We start from the raw sequence: 17,161 nt of genomic DNA, 5'->3' as shown, positions 1-17,161 counted from the left end.
TTTTGTTTGTATGCTGAGTGGAAGAAGTATTAGGCTAAAATTTCTGTACTCCTTTAACAAAAATGGCTTTCTCCTGCTACTATTCCAGTGTGAAAAAGAAGAAAATATTTCCTTAACTGACGATAATATAAGGAATTTTTCATTTATTTTTTTTACTCTTAAACCAGTGTTGCTGGTTAATCTATATTCCTCTGATCCTTTTCTTAAAATTGTATAAAGTTGGTTTGGAATTAAGTAGTAGGTTGGAGGTTTATTGATTTATTTATTTTTGACTTGTTCCAGGATAGAACATGAGCAGGAAATAAACCTTCATTGTTAAAAGCATCTGAAATTTGTGCTTTTTCATAACAGCAAAACCTGGGGAATGCAGTCTAATAGAGAGAAAAATAATGTAAATTGTTAAAGAGGTAACAAGTACATGAATGAAAATACTATGTAGTTATATTGTATTTGGTTTCTTTGGTTATTCTGATTTACTTACTGAATATATTAAAGGCCAAGAACATGTCCCAGAATCAAGGGAAAATAAGGTGACTACATCAAAGCTTCATAACAATAGCTGCCCAATGGGTAACTATGCAATAATTGTTCTCTGTTAGGCAGTGCCAGCTGTACTCTCAAAGCACAAACTGGACTTTAAACTTTAATAGAAAAATTCTGTATTCTGTGTTTTCCCCCATGACATGACTAGCTTGGTGAAAGCTAGAACAAGCTACAACTTGTTACCTGGGATCATAAAGGATAGATATTGATGTGACAGATTTTCCTGGCCTTTACTGTTCCAAAAGACATGTATGTTTCACATTTTGTGCTTTGAAAATATGCCACGGGGCAGAAAACAAATAAGGGACATGCAATGACCTGACTCTTGAAAAGTGGACAACACAGGCTGCTAAAGTTGAATTGCTCAAAACCCCTGCTGAAAAGTTGTGATCTGTTTGAAATCACTCCTGACAGCTTCCTTGGGCTCTTCTCAAATGTTCTCTACGAGGCCACAGGGTTGCTGGTCCACAAGGAGGAGCGTTGCTCAGCCTGACAGCAGAGGCCTGAAGAGTAGCACGTGCCCTCTCCTTTCAGCAGAGCCAGTAGTTTGAAATACCTAGGCCTTAATTAGCTGTTGTAATATAGAAGAATAATTCCTACCTTTTAAAAATGTGTGACAGAAACGAAACTCACTATCTTCTTCCCCAAAACCCCAACAGAGGTCTCCCTAGTACCTGTACATTTCCTTACGTGTTTCTCACCCTAAGGACGTATAAAACAATGCTAAACTTTTAAGAAAATAATTAGATGGAACAATCAGAAAACCAAAGAAAATGACAAAATGACTAATTTTCCGATCATTCGCTTAATGAATGTCCCTTTGGTACTTGTACATTCATTTTGCATCCCTCTGAGTTTTAAAAATCTGCTTTGAAAATGTTTCAAAAGCTAGCTCCTGTGTGTTTTCTGAGGTGTTTGAGGGTGGACCTGCTGCCCTTTTTTTCTCTCGTGTCCCTCATGGGACTTGAGCTTAGTTATGTACTTCCCTTTTCAGTCACTATTACTATCACAATCATCACACTTCTAATCTTTTATTTATGCCATATTTTGCTTATTTTTAATAACGAGCACTTTTTAAGAACCCCACAGCTTATTTTTTGCCTCCAAACTCCCAGAAGCCCAAATTATGCCAAGTACTGATCATTTTATGTATGGTCTATTAGAACAGTTTTAAGGTTCTACTTTTTTTTTTAAGTGTTTATTATGTTGAAAACAATATTCTGTTTTTTTTTTTTTAACAGGTATATTACATTCCTTATTCCTCAAAATAACTTTAGGAAGTAGATGCTATCAGTATTTCCATATTAAGATGACAAATGAGGCAAAGAGAAGAAAAACGAAACCAACAAAACAAACTGCAATTCCAAGGTATAAGGTCTTCTATCTTTTGGCTCTTTTTTGTGCCCTGTTTACCAACAAATCACTTTTAAAAAGCCATTTCTTTAATTTAAAAAATGGTCTCCTTTTCCTTTGTAAATTGGGATTCATTTTAAAATCTGTTTTTTCAAACCCAGGGCTTCTTGTTCCAGCAGAGCACCATGCCATCAAGACCTTTTTAAAACACACACATGATTGGGATAGTTCATAAGTCAAATGTTATTAGTGTTCCCCTACTGTTTATGGACTTATGGAATAAATTTCAAATTCCTAGCTAAGCATATTATGTTCCTCAGAATGATTTCAGTGTATAACATTATTGTCTAATACTCCCCCAGAAGCACCATTTATCTTACACCACTCACATCCACAGAGCCCCTGCCACATTCCTTCTTGTCTCATCTCTTTCCTCAAAATAGATCAGAGTCCCTCAAGGGCAGGGGCTACAACTTACTTTCCTCTATTTCATTCTTTTTTCTTTCTTTCTTTCTTTTTTTTTGAGAGAGAAAATACCAGGCTAAAAACAACAAACAAAAGTCAAAGAGAAGAGAGAACAAAAATTAATACAATTAAGTTTTACTAATAACTTAATATGGGTAAGTTAAAAGCCTATTTAGTTCCTTTTGTAGAGAGATATTTAACCTCAGTTCCAGAACGCTCAGGAAACTTCCTGTGGTAGTTTTAGAAGATATCATAAAGATAAGAAAGAGAACCAAAAATCATAATGAAATGAATCACTTAAAAATTTTTTTCTGACTCTTGCAGTTTTTGAAAATGTATTAATGAAGTAAGAAGTGGTATTACAATGATGATAGAAAGATGCTTACATCATAGGCTGCCAGATTTCACAATACAATACAGGCACCAGGACAGTATTTTTTAGCAGCATTAGTTAAGCACATATTACACACAGAATGCATGCTAGCTGCTGACGCAAAATAGATAAATCAGATACAACCTCTTCTTTAAAGGAATTTACAATCTGCCAGAGAGAAACAGACATGTACATTTAGAAGGGCCATGGAGTAAAACAAGCAGCATTCCCAAGCCAGTTTCACAGAAATATGCTCCATGTCAAAAGGCCACACAGAGATGAGAAGCCCATTCTAGCCATAAAATATGGAATATCATAGGGTAATACGAAAAATGTAACCACACACTCATGCAGATGATCAGAGAAAGGAAAACCATGTTTCCAAAAAAAAAAAGAGGAAAAAAAAAATAAAACAGAAAGCAAACAAAACAAAACAGATGCCCAAATAAATATAACCAAACCAAAAAAAAAAACAAAAAAAGGAAAAATCCAGAAAAAAGGGAAAAACAAATAATAGATTGGGGAAAAATGCTCACAGAAAGTTATTTTTAGCTTCTGCTTGAAATGAAGAAGCAAAACATAAAAAACTAACAGTGTTAAATTGTTTTTGACCACACAGAGAATTGGTCCTGTTACGGGCAAGAAGCAATAATATATATAGTAAGAAATGTCTTGGAATTTTGCCATACTGCTATTTTCAAAACAGTGTGGGCCTGAATTGGTACGATTTCAAAACCAGTGTAATATCAGAGTTAGATCTTTTTGGTTCTCCCTTTTCAGTTGATAAAAAATAATTTTAAACTTGTTTTTTTCTTTTCTTTTTGAAAAAGAAGGTGAATTATATAGAAAATTGATTTTAAAGGAAATATTCCCCAAATTCCACCAATATTGGTCATTAATCTTTAAGCTTCACAAGTCAAATATTTTTGTCTGTTCACTGATAAAAACTTCAGTGCCTAGGTTGTTTTCTGGCATATAGTAGGTATTCAATAAAAATTTTCTGATGAATTAATATGGGAAGAAAAAATCACCAGTATTTCTGTTATCTAAATGGACAAAAATATGAAGAAACCAAGGGTCAGACACTTAGGTTTCTAGCTCATATAGATTGTGGATCTATTGATACTAGACTAGGGGTTGATAATAAGAAATAGGTGGAAAAGATTATTACCTCTCTTGAAGTTAGGCATAAATAAGCTATTTATATAACCTGATATATTGTGGTACATTATTTTAAAGTATCAGGAAAATAGATCATAAAATCACAGAGAAAAATTAATACAAATATTTAATTGTGACCCAGGAATTTTTCAGTTACTCCATAGTTTTAATAATAAAGGCTTTGTTATTTTTAATTCTGCTACTATGGGAATCTTTGTTTTCTCAGTGTCTTTATAGATATTTTAGAGGAATTTTGAGAGAATTGGTATCTGGGGTTGTGACTCTGACCCAATTTTATAAAAATTACTAAAATTCAAATGGGACTCTGATTAAATACATCATACTTTATAGTTTTATAGTATATTAGTGAACAATTAGTCTAAACCCATCACCTTATGGACAAGGAAAATGTGACACAGACAATGTAACTTGACCCAAATCATTGCTAGCTTAATAAAATCTATACTTTCACACTGAATATTTCTTCTTCTGAGTGTTGATACTAGAAAACTAATGAGATAAGCACACAGATATTTAAAGACAGAAGTTTTTATCCTAGGAAAAAGTAATTTAAAAAAAGAACAAAACACAGAAACAAACTAACAAAAAAATCCTAATTATAGAATGATAGCTGGTTCATTAAATAAAATAGGAAAAGTTCAGACAATAGAACACTCAGTAACCTTAAGAATAAAAGCATCTAGTTATGTAGATTGATATGGAATGATGTTCATAATGTATTGCAAAGTAAATAAACACGAAAGAGTATCTATCACATGATTTCATTTTAGTATATAATGTTCTGCAAATATATATTTGCATAAAGAAACGGAATGAATAGAAACCAAACTAATAGTAGTTTGAGATCTAAGTGTCAGCAGGTTTGATTTCTTCTGAGGCCTCTCTCCTTGGCTTACGACCATCTTCTTCCTATATATCTTCACATGGTCTTCCCCTGTGTGTGCTGTATCCAAATCTCCCCTCCTTATAAGGACACCAGACACATTGGATTGGGGCCCACCCTAATGACCCCCATTTTAACTTATTCACCTCTTTAAAGATTCTATCTCCAAATACAGTCCCATTCTGAGGTACTGGGAGATAGAGCTTCAACATATGAATTTTGAACACAACTCATCTCAAAATACTGACAAAAAAGCAAAATTCACATACACACATGTAGATATATCACTTGTGTGTATAAGTTAATTTTTTTTTTTTTTTTTTTGCGGTACGCGGGCCTTTCACTGTTGTGGCCTCTCCCGTTGCGGAGCACAGGCTCCAGACGCGCAGGCCCAGTGGCCATGGCTCACGGGCCCAGCTCTCTGCGGCATGTGTGATCTTACCGGACGGGGGCACGAACCCGCGTCCCCTGCATCGGCAGGCGGACTCTCAACCACTGCGCCACCAGGGAAGCCCTGTATAAGTTAATTTTATGTCAACTTGACTGGCCTAAGGGATGCCCAGATAGCTGGCAAAACATTATTTCTGGGTATGTCTATGAGGGTGTCTCTGGGAAGAAATAAATGTTTGAATTAGACTGAGGAAAGAAGACCACTCTCACCAGTGAGAGTGGGCATCATCCAATCTGCTGAGGGTCTGAATAGAACAAAAAGGCAGAGGAAGGGCACATTTGCTCTCTCTGCTTGAGCTGGGACATCCATCATCTCTTGCCCTCAAACATTAATGCTCCTGGTTTTTAGTTCTTTGAACTTAGACTGTGACGTACACCATCATTTCCCAGGTTCTCAGGGCTTTAGATTTGGACTGAATTACACCACCAGCTTTCCCTGTTCTCCAGCTTGCAGACAGTAGATCCTGGGATTTCTTGACCTCCATAATTGGGTGAGTCAATTCCTATAATAAATGCCTCTCTCTCCCCATTTATATATATAATATATATGATATACGACACATATGATATATATCCTATTGCTTCCTTTTCCCTGGAGAACCCTGAATATTTGATTCTTCTCTTTTAAAAAACTTCAGTTAAGTCCAAGTCCATTAATATTTACTATTCACTTGCCACGTGCTATATACAAAGAGATAATCCTGTGTTGAGACTAGTGGGATAATAAGAGTAAAGTGGAAAAGGGCAGCAGAGACATTTGAGTCCAGTGAGCTATTTAAGCAAAAACATCTAGGTGTGGAATGGTCCTATGGCTATGTGGTGAGCCTGTGTATGCGCCTGTGTCCACAGTGGTAGAAGTAGTGTAGCTACAAGCATTTCTTTACTACTGGAGGGTGAAATGTATTGCTGGGAGATAATGCTGTGGAGGTTGGTCTATGTTTTAAAAAACAACTTGGGCTTCCCTGGTGGCGCAGTGGTTGAGAGTCCGCCTGCCGATGCAGGGGACACGGGTTCGTGACCCGGTCCGGAAAGATCCCACATGCCGCGTAGCGGCTGGGCCTGTGAGCCATGGCCGCTGAACCTGCACGTCCGGAGCCTGTGCTCCGCAACGGGAGAGGCCACAACAGTGAGAGGCCCGCGTACCACAAAAACAACAACAACAAAAAACTTAAATTCAATATAAATGAAAGTCTTATGCTAGGGAGAAATTTTAGAAGTAGGAAGACATAGTTAACTTGTTATTGAGTTCACAGGCTTATTCATTTCTATATCTCACAACAAAAATTGTTTAACAATACAAACATTGTCAAAATAACACATTAATTTTTTAAAGTTTGGCTTTAACATTGTTCAATATACCTTCTTTAATAAATGTCAAAACTCTCTCCAAATAAACATAAAAAAGCCTTTAGACTTTCATTTATTCTAGGCTTTTCTTTGGAGTTTTCTTTTCCTCCACACATAGTAATAAGTGAAAAGGGCCATCAAGAGACAAAAGTGAATGCTTTGAAAGAACAAATCTATTCCTTAAATTGAAAGATAAGGTAATAAAATTTCTATGTGGAAAAAACCTGTCAACCTCATAGATCTGAATACTTTGTAGACTTTCCAAATGTGTGTAAGTTCTGCACAATTCAATAGTTTTTTACTCTATGAAAAAAAGAAAAACGTAGTACCAACAAAGTTAAAGCAAGTACTGTATCTTACTTCTTAAAGCAATTTTTGTTTCCTGTAAAGGCGCTTAGATGAAATAGTGCATACTAGCTTTTCATCAAAGATACATGACCACTACCAATTGAAATCTGAAGCTAAAATCTGTGTTTCAAAAAATTTCCACTTACAAGGAGAATCAACCACTAGAAAGAGATCCTGAGGGCTTAATATTCTCTTAGCTGGACAATTTTTGTATTCTACATGATCATAGGCACTTCATATTAAATTTATTTTTATTTATTTACATTTTAGTACCAAATGAATTATAAGTATCCTATGTAAAACTAGGAAATTTTCCATATTCTAGAAATTTTAACTCTAAGAAACATGAGTATAATATCTATGTCTGAACCATCTATCCTTCACAGTTACTTAACAATGGGCCCTTAATAAATAGTGAAAGACTGATCCTCTTGAAACGTATGTCTTTCTTATTGTAAAAATATTTTCCTTTAGATCCCACTTCCCCTTGAAGTTACAATTGTTCTTCCTTCATTTAATCCACAGCCAAACAGTCAGAAAGGAATCTACAGTCTTCTCTACTTTCTTACCTTTCACTTTTCCAACTATAATCTGGTTGCTGTCATGTAGCACTTTCAAAACATCTCTCATAGTGGCCATCTAATTACAAAATTCAATAAACCACTGAGAATTCTTATCCTCTTTGAACTATCTGGAGTTGATATTCTTGGACACGCTCTATTCCTTTGACTTGGAGGAACCTACACTTTGACAAGTCCCCTCCAAATTCTATTTCTTCTCATTTTTTTGTTGATTCTTCCATAATACAGTATTAAACATTGGTGTCTCCTAGAATTCCATCCTTAATTCTCCAATCTTCTTTCTATAAACCCACCCTTGTGTCATTCATAAAATGTACCTCACAAACTGGTCCCAACATATATCTTTAATCTCCCCCCACCCACCCCCCATTATATCACATAGCCTGTGTTCTATTCTCAACAATGTTCATCTTCTACTTTCAGACCTATTCTCTCACTGTGCTATTCCTCTTTCAAGAAAGGTTTTCAGACATTTCCTCCTGTAAAATAATTAAAATGTTTTTCAAAATACTGTTAAAATATCACTTCATCTGTAAAACCTTTCTCTCTCCCACTAGTAATCATTAACTGATCTCTATTCAGTTGTTTTCCCACAACACTTTGGTCATATTTTTGTATAGCAATTATCAAATGGTATTTTAACTTTTTAAAATCCATTCATCTACCCAAAATGAATCTTAAATTCTTTAAAAGTAAAAACCTTATTGGAGTTAGTCAGCACAAAGAAAGCAGTATGGAATAAGAGTTATAACCAGGGCAAGGACTTTAGAATCAAACAGGTATTTGCTAAATCAGTTTTAGCTGTTATTAGTTCTCCTGCTGAATATACATAGGGCCTCACTCATCATAGGTTATCAATACATATTTGATGAATGAATTAATGAGTGAATAACAGAATATCATTATCTCTTCTATGATTCTTTCATGGCTTAAATGATTTGAGGAATTCAGTAAGCATTACTCCTACCATCAGAATAAATTTTAGGGTGTAGAAAACCAAAGCACAGACAAAATTTCCATTAAGCCTAAAGCAGATAGAAATAAAGATACACAAAAGTAAAAGGTGTTTGCTCTGAACCTTTCCGATTAACGTATTTTTCCTGGCTGATTTTTTTTTTTTTTTTTTTTTTTTTTGCGGTACATGGGCCTCTCGCTGCTGTGGCCACTCCCGTCGCGGAGCACAGGCTCCGGACGCACAGTCCCAGTGGCCACGGCTCACCGGCCCAGCCGCTCCGCAGCACATGGGATCCTCCCGGACCGGGGCATGAACCTGCGTTCCCTGCATCGGCAGGCGGACTCTCAACCACTGCACCACCAGGGAAGCCCTTCCTGGCTGATTTTAATCAGAGGCTGATTATACCTTACAAGGTCAGGTGCCTCTGATGATACATGTAAGAGTGAAAAGTGGAACAGAACATTACTGTGGACTGTTATGCCCGCAAGAAATATTCATTCTGGTGACACAAGGGCATTCTCTAGACAGGTCATGTTCCTGAGACCTATTTATGGAGGGGGGTGGTGCTGAAATGTCATGTATACTTTGCCTGGGAATTGTGAGAAAGGGACAAGAAATACAAAGACTGGGCCCCAGAGCAGGCATTACCAGGGTCCTAAAAATGAGATAACGTAAGTACCTAGATCAAAGTTTGGCCAAGGATCACCCTGACCTTACTAACACTGAACTAACCGTGAATCCATCATTTTTCACCTGAAGTGCTGCCAGACCTTTTGGTGTGGGATCCCTGCAGCTGATCTCCAGGCCTTTCTTCCACATGCCACTCAGCGTCACCTTCGAAAGCAAACTCCTTCAGCTCTGCCTCAAATCACTTTGGCTATACATTCTTTTCAGGATCCTATGGAATCCCCTAACTTTGGCATAAATCGGGTTCCAATTTATCTTCCCAGTTTTAACTCCTCACCCCCCTCCCCAACTCTCCAGTCACCCTTCATTCTAGCTGTATTAAACCACTCACAGTTCCCCAGAGAGGTCACTAAGTCTCACATCCATGTCTCTGCTTATGTTATTCTTTCTTTTCAGAATGTTCTTCCCGACCTCACTGAACTATCTGAACTACATGGACAACATGAGGTTGCCTTTTCTGTAAAGTCTTCCATGTATTCCTATCTCCCATTCTAAACAAATCACCTGCCCTGTTAAAACTCCACTGCCCTCTCTTTTTTCCCGTGTTCACACCTGCGTTAATACAGGTTAATAAGTTGCTTATGAATTTCTAAACCCACTAATTCGTGAGCTCCTTGATGTTTGGGTTAAATTTCATTCATCTTTATTTGTCTAGCACTTAGCACTCTTTCAGGGTCTTATAAATATTTGCTGAATGACTGGAGACATTTAGGTTGGAGGCAAGGCAGAGGGGACCCTTCTTTAAGACTAAAGAAGGGTCCCCTCTCTGTCTTCAGCTGCATAAGGCACTAAACCTGAGTATGAACTAAGAAGTGTATCAATTTCTTAACAGGTCAGTTTATATACCCTTTACAGACTGATATTTAAAGGAGTATTTCTGGATTATTTTATGTAGGAACATTGGTTTAACATATTCAAATATCTTTCAGAAAAATGAAAGAATATCAGTTTCTCCTATGTGATTATTTTAATCACTTCCCATATTTTTACAATTATTGTGTAAAGAATGACATTTTCTTGAATAACAGATCATTATGAACAAAATTGTAGAGTTTTGGAAATGAAATATCTGAATTTTAATATAATTGTGCATTAAAACCATTACTAAATACTCTGAGACACCACCATGAGCTATTATTGGGTGCCAATCGGGGTTTCTGTATATGACATGGAGTATTAAGGAGGATATCAGATATGATCCATCTCTAAAGCTCAAATGCAAGATGCAAAAATAACTTCCATTGTTATGAATGTTGATAGCTACCCCAAATGTGGTCCCTGAGATTTCACAGAGGAAAAGAATGTATTTGTTATGAACAAATTGAATCAAGAAAGAATGTTTTGAAATGAAGTTTCTGGAATATTTTAGCATATACCTATTTCTTCTGTAAAGAAGTCTTACTGATTAAGGTAAGACAGTTCCACTGAAATCTTGGGGGCCAAAATAATGTGTTTTATCAGTACTTGAAAAGTCAGTTACTAAATAAAAGGCACTATTCCAATTATAGTAATAAAGTCTAAAAACACCTGCTTCTGTCTTCTAATTAAAAGCCACTATTCTAGCAAATGTATTGTTATGAGACAGTTCCACGAGCTTTTTCATTCCCTCCATTATATTTCTAGACAATCTAGCTAACTGTGGTGCATACGCTTGTCGGCGAGCAAAGCAAAGGTTAAGTGTGTATGACACAGATGAGCCCCGAGATTAAGTATACACTGTGAAAAGCATGTGGATGTTCATGATTTAAACCAATGAACTCTGGCCTGAAATGATGTCACACAAAGCTTAGCGGTAAGTGGAAGGTTAAACCTACTTGCATCTCGGCTCATTAAACGCAGTTAAAGTGCAAATCCCCTCATTCTGACAGTAGTGATCACAAGGGTTCTCTTTCTGGTCACAGCGCTGACTTTTAAACCCAACAGAGCATCTGCAGAATTTCAGTAAAATACAGCTAAATAAAGCATCTGACTTTTTTTTTTCAAATGTTTCACATTCATTTCATACAGAAATAGTAACATATGAACAAAATTTTTTCTCAGGTATGCTCACTTATTTCTTATATACACACTCATCATAGGCTATTCTGACAAGGTGGGGAAACAGAATGCAGATGTGGATAAGATGTGGGCATCATTCTTCTGGTCAAGCAGTGATAAAAGAAAACTCAAAATAGAGATCGCATAGGCTGAATGGTCTTATTTCAAGGTTTCCATTATGGCCAATCAGGTATTTGAAAAGGGGATATATTAAATTCCAGATTTTCTCAGGAGCAGAGAATCTACAATACTTTCCAAACATTTAGAAACCCAGATTCAAGGTAATATATTTCAAAAGAGACAAGGGCTTAATAGGTTTACATAACACAACACTCAAAACCTGATACAAAAATCAAATAGTATTATACTTTTGAAAAGATACCTTACATACTTTGAAAATAATGGCCCTAAGTACCAAAGTATTTATAAATATGATTATGTCTGGGTTTCACGTATCTATTGTAAATAAGGTCAATTAAATTAGAACAATTTCTACTGGCATTTCCAAGTTCCAAGGTCTCTGAATGTTTGAAATGGGTATGATGCTATAGACGTGAATGAGCTTTTCCATATGAAATCACTAGCAAATTGATGAGGGAGGAGATTCTGTAGTACATGAGCCAATGAGGAACAATACTTGATCAGAGATGTCCACGAAACATTCATTTAAAAAATGTTACGCCAAGAAAGGAGAACAATAGAGCAGGGATTCCATGTACATCTAAAGTTGTTATCATAAAATGCCCACAACGTTATAAAATACTCACAGACACACAGGTACATTTGTCTCTGGGTCCAGCTGGCACGTGCCACCATTGTAACAGTAGCCATCACATAGCTGGCAGCTAGAGGCAATCTTTCCATTAGTGCAGCTGCAGCAACAAAGAAAAAAAAAAATCTCATTGTTTCTGGCGTGATTATTGTTGAGAGCTGACACAAATTCTCTAAAGATGAGAATATTCATCATAGAAGACTAATGCAGTGGCTGGCTAAAAGTAGGTTTTCAGAAAGAGAGACTTGCTGGAGGCAAAGATGTTTTTTAATAGAATGATGACAAATAAAATTTTTCTTTTGGTAATTTTCAAATTTTCAATCCATTTGTTTAATATAAAAATTTAATATAGCTAGATATAGGTGTGAAAAAATATACTCTAGTGTCTATCACTTACACTTCAGGGAGACATTAACATCAGTATTTTATTCCCTTTTCATATTACCAGAGTTTGGTGGCATCTTTATTATTTATAAACCACATTATCAAATACTCTGGAAGCAAATGCTTCAGCTATTCCTTCTAAACTGGAAAGTCTGGTCCAAAGAACTGTTATGAGTTTTAGACTCCACATTTTGTACGAAAGCATAGAACTATTCTGTAGTCACTTTTACCCCACTGTTTCTCCCTGAATATGTACTATAATTAGTGTCAAACTTCTTATTCTAAAGGAAAAACATAACAGTTCATTGCAAAAATAAGCAGTAATATTATAGGAACAATATGCAATATGGCAACAAAGTAATGAGGTAGGCTTTCTTGGAAAATTTTTGGAAATGCTTCTAATTTATAGTACATTACCTGTCTGGGATAAGAATAAGCACTGTGGCTATTGCTACATGGGAAAAACAAGCATAATGATAAGAGGAAAATTACAGAAATTTCTTACTTGCCATGTTATATTTTTAAATAAATAAATGAATAAGTAAATACTATTAGATCAGACATTGAAAATTGTTGGTGGAACAGAGAAAAGTACATTGACATTCCAAATTATTGAGGGAAACTCTTCTATGAGAAGTATGGTAATAGAATCATACAAGCCTTGGCCCAGATCAGAATTACAACGGATCATGTCAATATTCCGATTATGAGATCATGTTAGTACTAAGTGCTATGAAGTAATCAATGGTATCACAATAAATCTGGACATAACCTTGATAAAGAAATCAGCCTGCAATGTCATTGATTGATCACTTTGATCCTCTTCATGGTGGGTACCTATTGCAGTACATCCATCAAAGAGTAATTCCCAATGATTGGTTAGATATTTGAAATAATTGGTTAGCAATCCCATAGTTTATTTATTCTGTGCATATTTATTTGGCCTCTTGTGGGTGGTAGGGCTGCTGGAAATGCACTGAACTGCTTACACTTTCCCAAAAGTTTAATTTAAAGATTTTTTTTAAGAACCTGGATTTAGAAATCACATTTCTTTTCAAGATAAACAGAAGCAGTGAGTCAATTATGTACCAGATATGAAATGGAGACACGTGAAAGTGGAACTAAACATGGGGAAGATGGTAGTGGTTTAAAGTTTCCAAGATTTAACAAAGAGTATCACATTCTTTATAATCTATAGAGCCATACGAATATGGATGCAAAGTGAGTCAAGTACATATTTAATGGTAGTGGTGTCTGAGATGTTAAATGGATCTGGGAGACTTTTCCTTGCTTTCCTCGCCCAGCCTCCTTGAAAATCGAAGAGCAGAAAGTTATAGTTTCATGTTCAATCAAAGGGACAACATCAAAGAAAAAAATTAGCTCATCATACATTAAAGAATTTTCCACAAAAAGATAACTATACACCAAATATCATCTTTTAAAAGAGAAAAATATTCTAATTATCGATTGCTTTTAAACTTCTGCTTCCAAGAGTTATAAGAGATGTTGCCCTGTTCTCCTTCTAAAGGTTTTATCTGAATCCTAAACTTTAGACAGAACTTTGTAGATATTTCAAATGTGAAATACAAGTTATCCAAATCATTATAATATATCAAAGAGTACAACTTATATTTTAATATAGGTTTTCATCATAATTTCATTTCTTAGAAATGTTACATGTGCATGCATGCAGACACACTTTGCAAATAGCAGTTGTCCAGGAAAGAGAAAGAATTCTCATAACAATTTGACATCACAGTGGTATTATTTAGGCTATTCAAAATTATGATAAAGACTTTCTTCAACAATATTTACTGAGGAAGAGAGAAAAATACACAATTAGCTCTGTTTCAAAGATTATACTCAGTATAATTGACAGAGCATCTATTCTTTACTGTAGTTGACAGCTCATAGGCTGTGCACTAGAAACACATGACTCTTTGGAATCGCAAGTATACACGCAGCTTGCATTTTCCCATTTCAGTAAAAAAATATTTAACTCAGTTGTGATTTTGTTTTAGTATCAGTTCTTTAGCCATGAAATAGAAATCCCAATATCACTGCAAGCTTTAGTTAATGCTAAGATGAAAAGTATCATAGAAATGAAAACAAACTTATCTAAAAGTTTCAAAATACCCAAAGAGTCCTGTTTGTACTATCATGTTCATATGTTATTATAGCCTATCTGATAAATCAAATATTATACTCTTATCTTTAAACTTCCACTATCAACTCACTGCTAGCAACTATTATTTATCCATTCTTACATATAGTTTTCCAGAAAGATCTTTTAAGAGTCAAGAACTATAATGTTGGACCTTCAAAAGCCTATTCAGGCTATGAGGTTCTAGTGTTTCTGTGTTGGTGAAGCCAGTATTCTATGTAAAGGATCAGGAACCGAGGGTCCTAAGAGTTCAGCCCTTCGTTCCTCACACGGAACTGCCCTGTGTGATGGAAACAGGGTGTGTGTCTCTGCATGAGCTTCTCCAAGATAAACTGGGTTGCAAACTATGGCTCATAGCCTTTCTTATACGATGGTCCATGATTCCCTGTGTGACTGGGATGGGGCTGTGAAGAAGATTCTACAGTGCATTCCTGACATGGTACACTGGACATAAAGAAAGATGTATGCTCAGTAATTAAAATCAAGTTCTGTCATGCTAAAGTTTCATCACAAAAAACCGATGAGCTTAATGAGCAAACATGATTTTGGTAGTTTATATGAAAATGCATTTTGCTTTTATGTACTTATCAAAGGCACATATTATAATTAGTCATATTTTAAATTACTTTAGTTAAAAAATAATATACTTTCAAAGGACACAATTTGAGGGTTTGAGTAAATGTCATTTATAGCGATAACACAAATCATACATGGAGTAATTCTAAAATGAGAGTAAATAAAAAAGAAAAAATTGTTGATGCTGTCTGTAATAAAATTTTATGGGGCCTTGTTTGGCAGAGCAGCATAACTCAGGGCTGGCACCCTTGCAGAGCTGTCTTGGTGGAAGCTGTGACGTGAAGCCTTTAAGGCGTGCTTTCCTATAGCATATGCTCGTTTATTATACTCCTAGGGCAAGTGATAGAGTCCAGTCCTTTATAAGCCCTTTTTTTGAAAAGCCTGTTCAAAGAAGTTCAGAGTGAGAATTGATCTCTAACCCCAGTGGCATAAATTTGTTTCATGCTAGAAACATTACTAGCATGTTGGCATTACTCTTTACCTGCAAAGTTCTGCTTTCCATTCACTTGATCTCAAAGCCAAAGAGCAAAAGGCAATGTAATCAAAATCTAACTTGGACATTTTTGTTGTAGTTGCTTCCTAGGAAACATTATTCCTTCTACTTATTTTGTACAATAATTTTCAAAGTCAGATAAAAAGATTAAATTTTATTTCCATTAGATAGGTCTTTTGCTTCTTCCCCAAAGGATCATTTTGTAAAATCAGAAAGGCAAACACTCATTGTTGATAATAATGATGAAACAAGTAAAAGCCTGAGCTATTCTAATTTAGAAGTATTACACATAGCTTTCTGAAGGTATGTTGCATTTCACTTTTACTTGCTTACTATTAGGAATATTCTATATAGGCAATGACCTGACCATGTTATTACATGACAAATGTTCATATTACCCAGATGTACATAATAGGTTCTTAATAAGTTTTGGTTTAATCAAAATGAATTGAACTCTATCTCTAGCCAAAAAAGAAAAAGAGAGAGAGAGAGAGAGAATGGAATGGTTGCCATACTGAATTTTAGAATAAAAATAATTTACATTGTTTTCACTATTTCTGGATTGCTATGTCCTTTTGGGTTCAAATGTTTTTATAAAGTAAGCTAGCTGTCTACTTACTTGCAAGATATATCTTCACTGTCTTTATTTATAATGCAATGTCCCCCATGGCACCTTATACATTTGTCAACCTCGCATTTTGGTCCTTCGTAGCGTGTTGGACAGACACATTCCACACTTCCGTCATCCCCAATGGTACAGGATTCAGAATTCACACAGTAGTGATGACACACATCTAGAAAGAATGCACAACATAGAAATGAAATTTCTTGAAATATTTCAAGATACATTTCTTGAGTCACAATAAATGTTACCTTTCACTTAATATTTTAAAATGGTCAGAGAATAGGTAGATTAATTTACAGAAAGCAGCGTGTAACTGGATGTAACCAGAATTCTTTAATAATGCCATTGGTTCCTCTTTTTGCCCGAGTTAGGCATCATTTCATCTTTCTAAGAGGAGATGGGTTGTACTGATATAATACTAAGTGACAAACTCTTTTGGTTCTGAGTTTTAAAGTTTAAGTTCACAAGTTTCCTCAGTTTTCCTTCTAATGAGCAATATTAATGTTATTCTGAAATGAACAGAAATGCTCAAGATTTCTTTAGATGTCATTTATCTTTGTCCCTCTTCGCAACTCTTTTCATCCAGAGAACAGGGTAGTGAGTGGTGAGTAGGGGAATCCTACCTCTTCACTAGCTTTTGGTGTGGTGGAAAGATGCCTCCCCCTATGAGCCAGAACAGGCCCAGTATTTCCAAACACCTGGGCAGGTAAGCAGACAGGAGGTGTGCCTCTCATGGAACCCTAATAGAAAGGTAGACTGGAAGACTAACTGATCCATCATGGGTAGAAAGTGATAACAGAAGTCTAGACTATTGCCCCCTCCTAGGTGAGAACCTAACCTCCCCATCAGTCAGAGGGAAAACCTCCCTGTAGCTGAGCCCTTTACTTTGGAAGATGTTTCCTACTGAGCGCTACAGACAATTTTCTCAACCACCAAGAAAGTC

The 17,161-nt window shown here is 35.7% G+C and overlaps 1 protein-coding gene across 1 annotated transcript in view; it reads right to left on the bottom strand.

The window, feature by feature from the left end:
- Positions 1 to 17,161, bottom strand: part of LRP1B (LDL receptor related protein 1B) — a 1,461,391-nt gene that overhangs the window by 22,454 nt on the left and 1,421,776 nt on the right. Inside the window, 2 exon segments of the mRNA XM_032636635.1 lie at positions 11,972 to 12,076; positions 16,213 to 16,387. Of these exon segments, the coding sequence (XP_032492526.1) occupies positions 11,972 to 12,076; positions 16,213 to 16,387 (280 nt within the window).

The sequence above is a fragment of the Phocoena sinus genome, chromosome 7, assembly GCF_008692025.1.
Source record: "Phocoena sinus isolate mPhoSin1 chromosome 7, mPhoSin1.pri, whole genome shotgun sequence".
Classification (NCBI taxonomy): domain Eukaryota; kingdom Metazoa; phylum Chordata; class Mammalia; order Artiodactyla; family Phocoenidae; genus Phocoena; species Phocoena sinus.
This window is presented reverse-complemented; position numbering and strand designations above follow the sequence as displayed.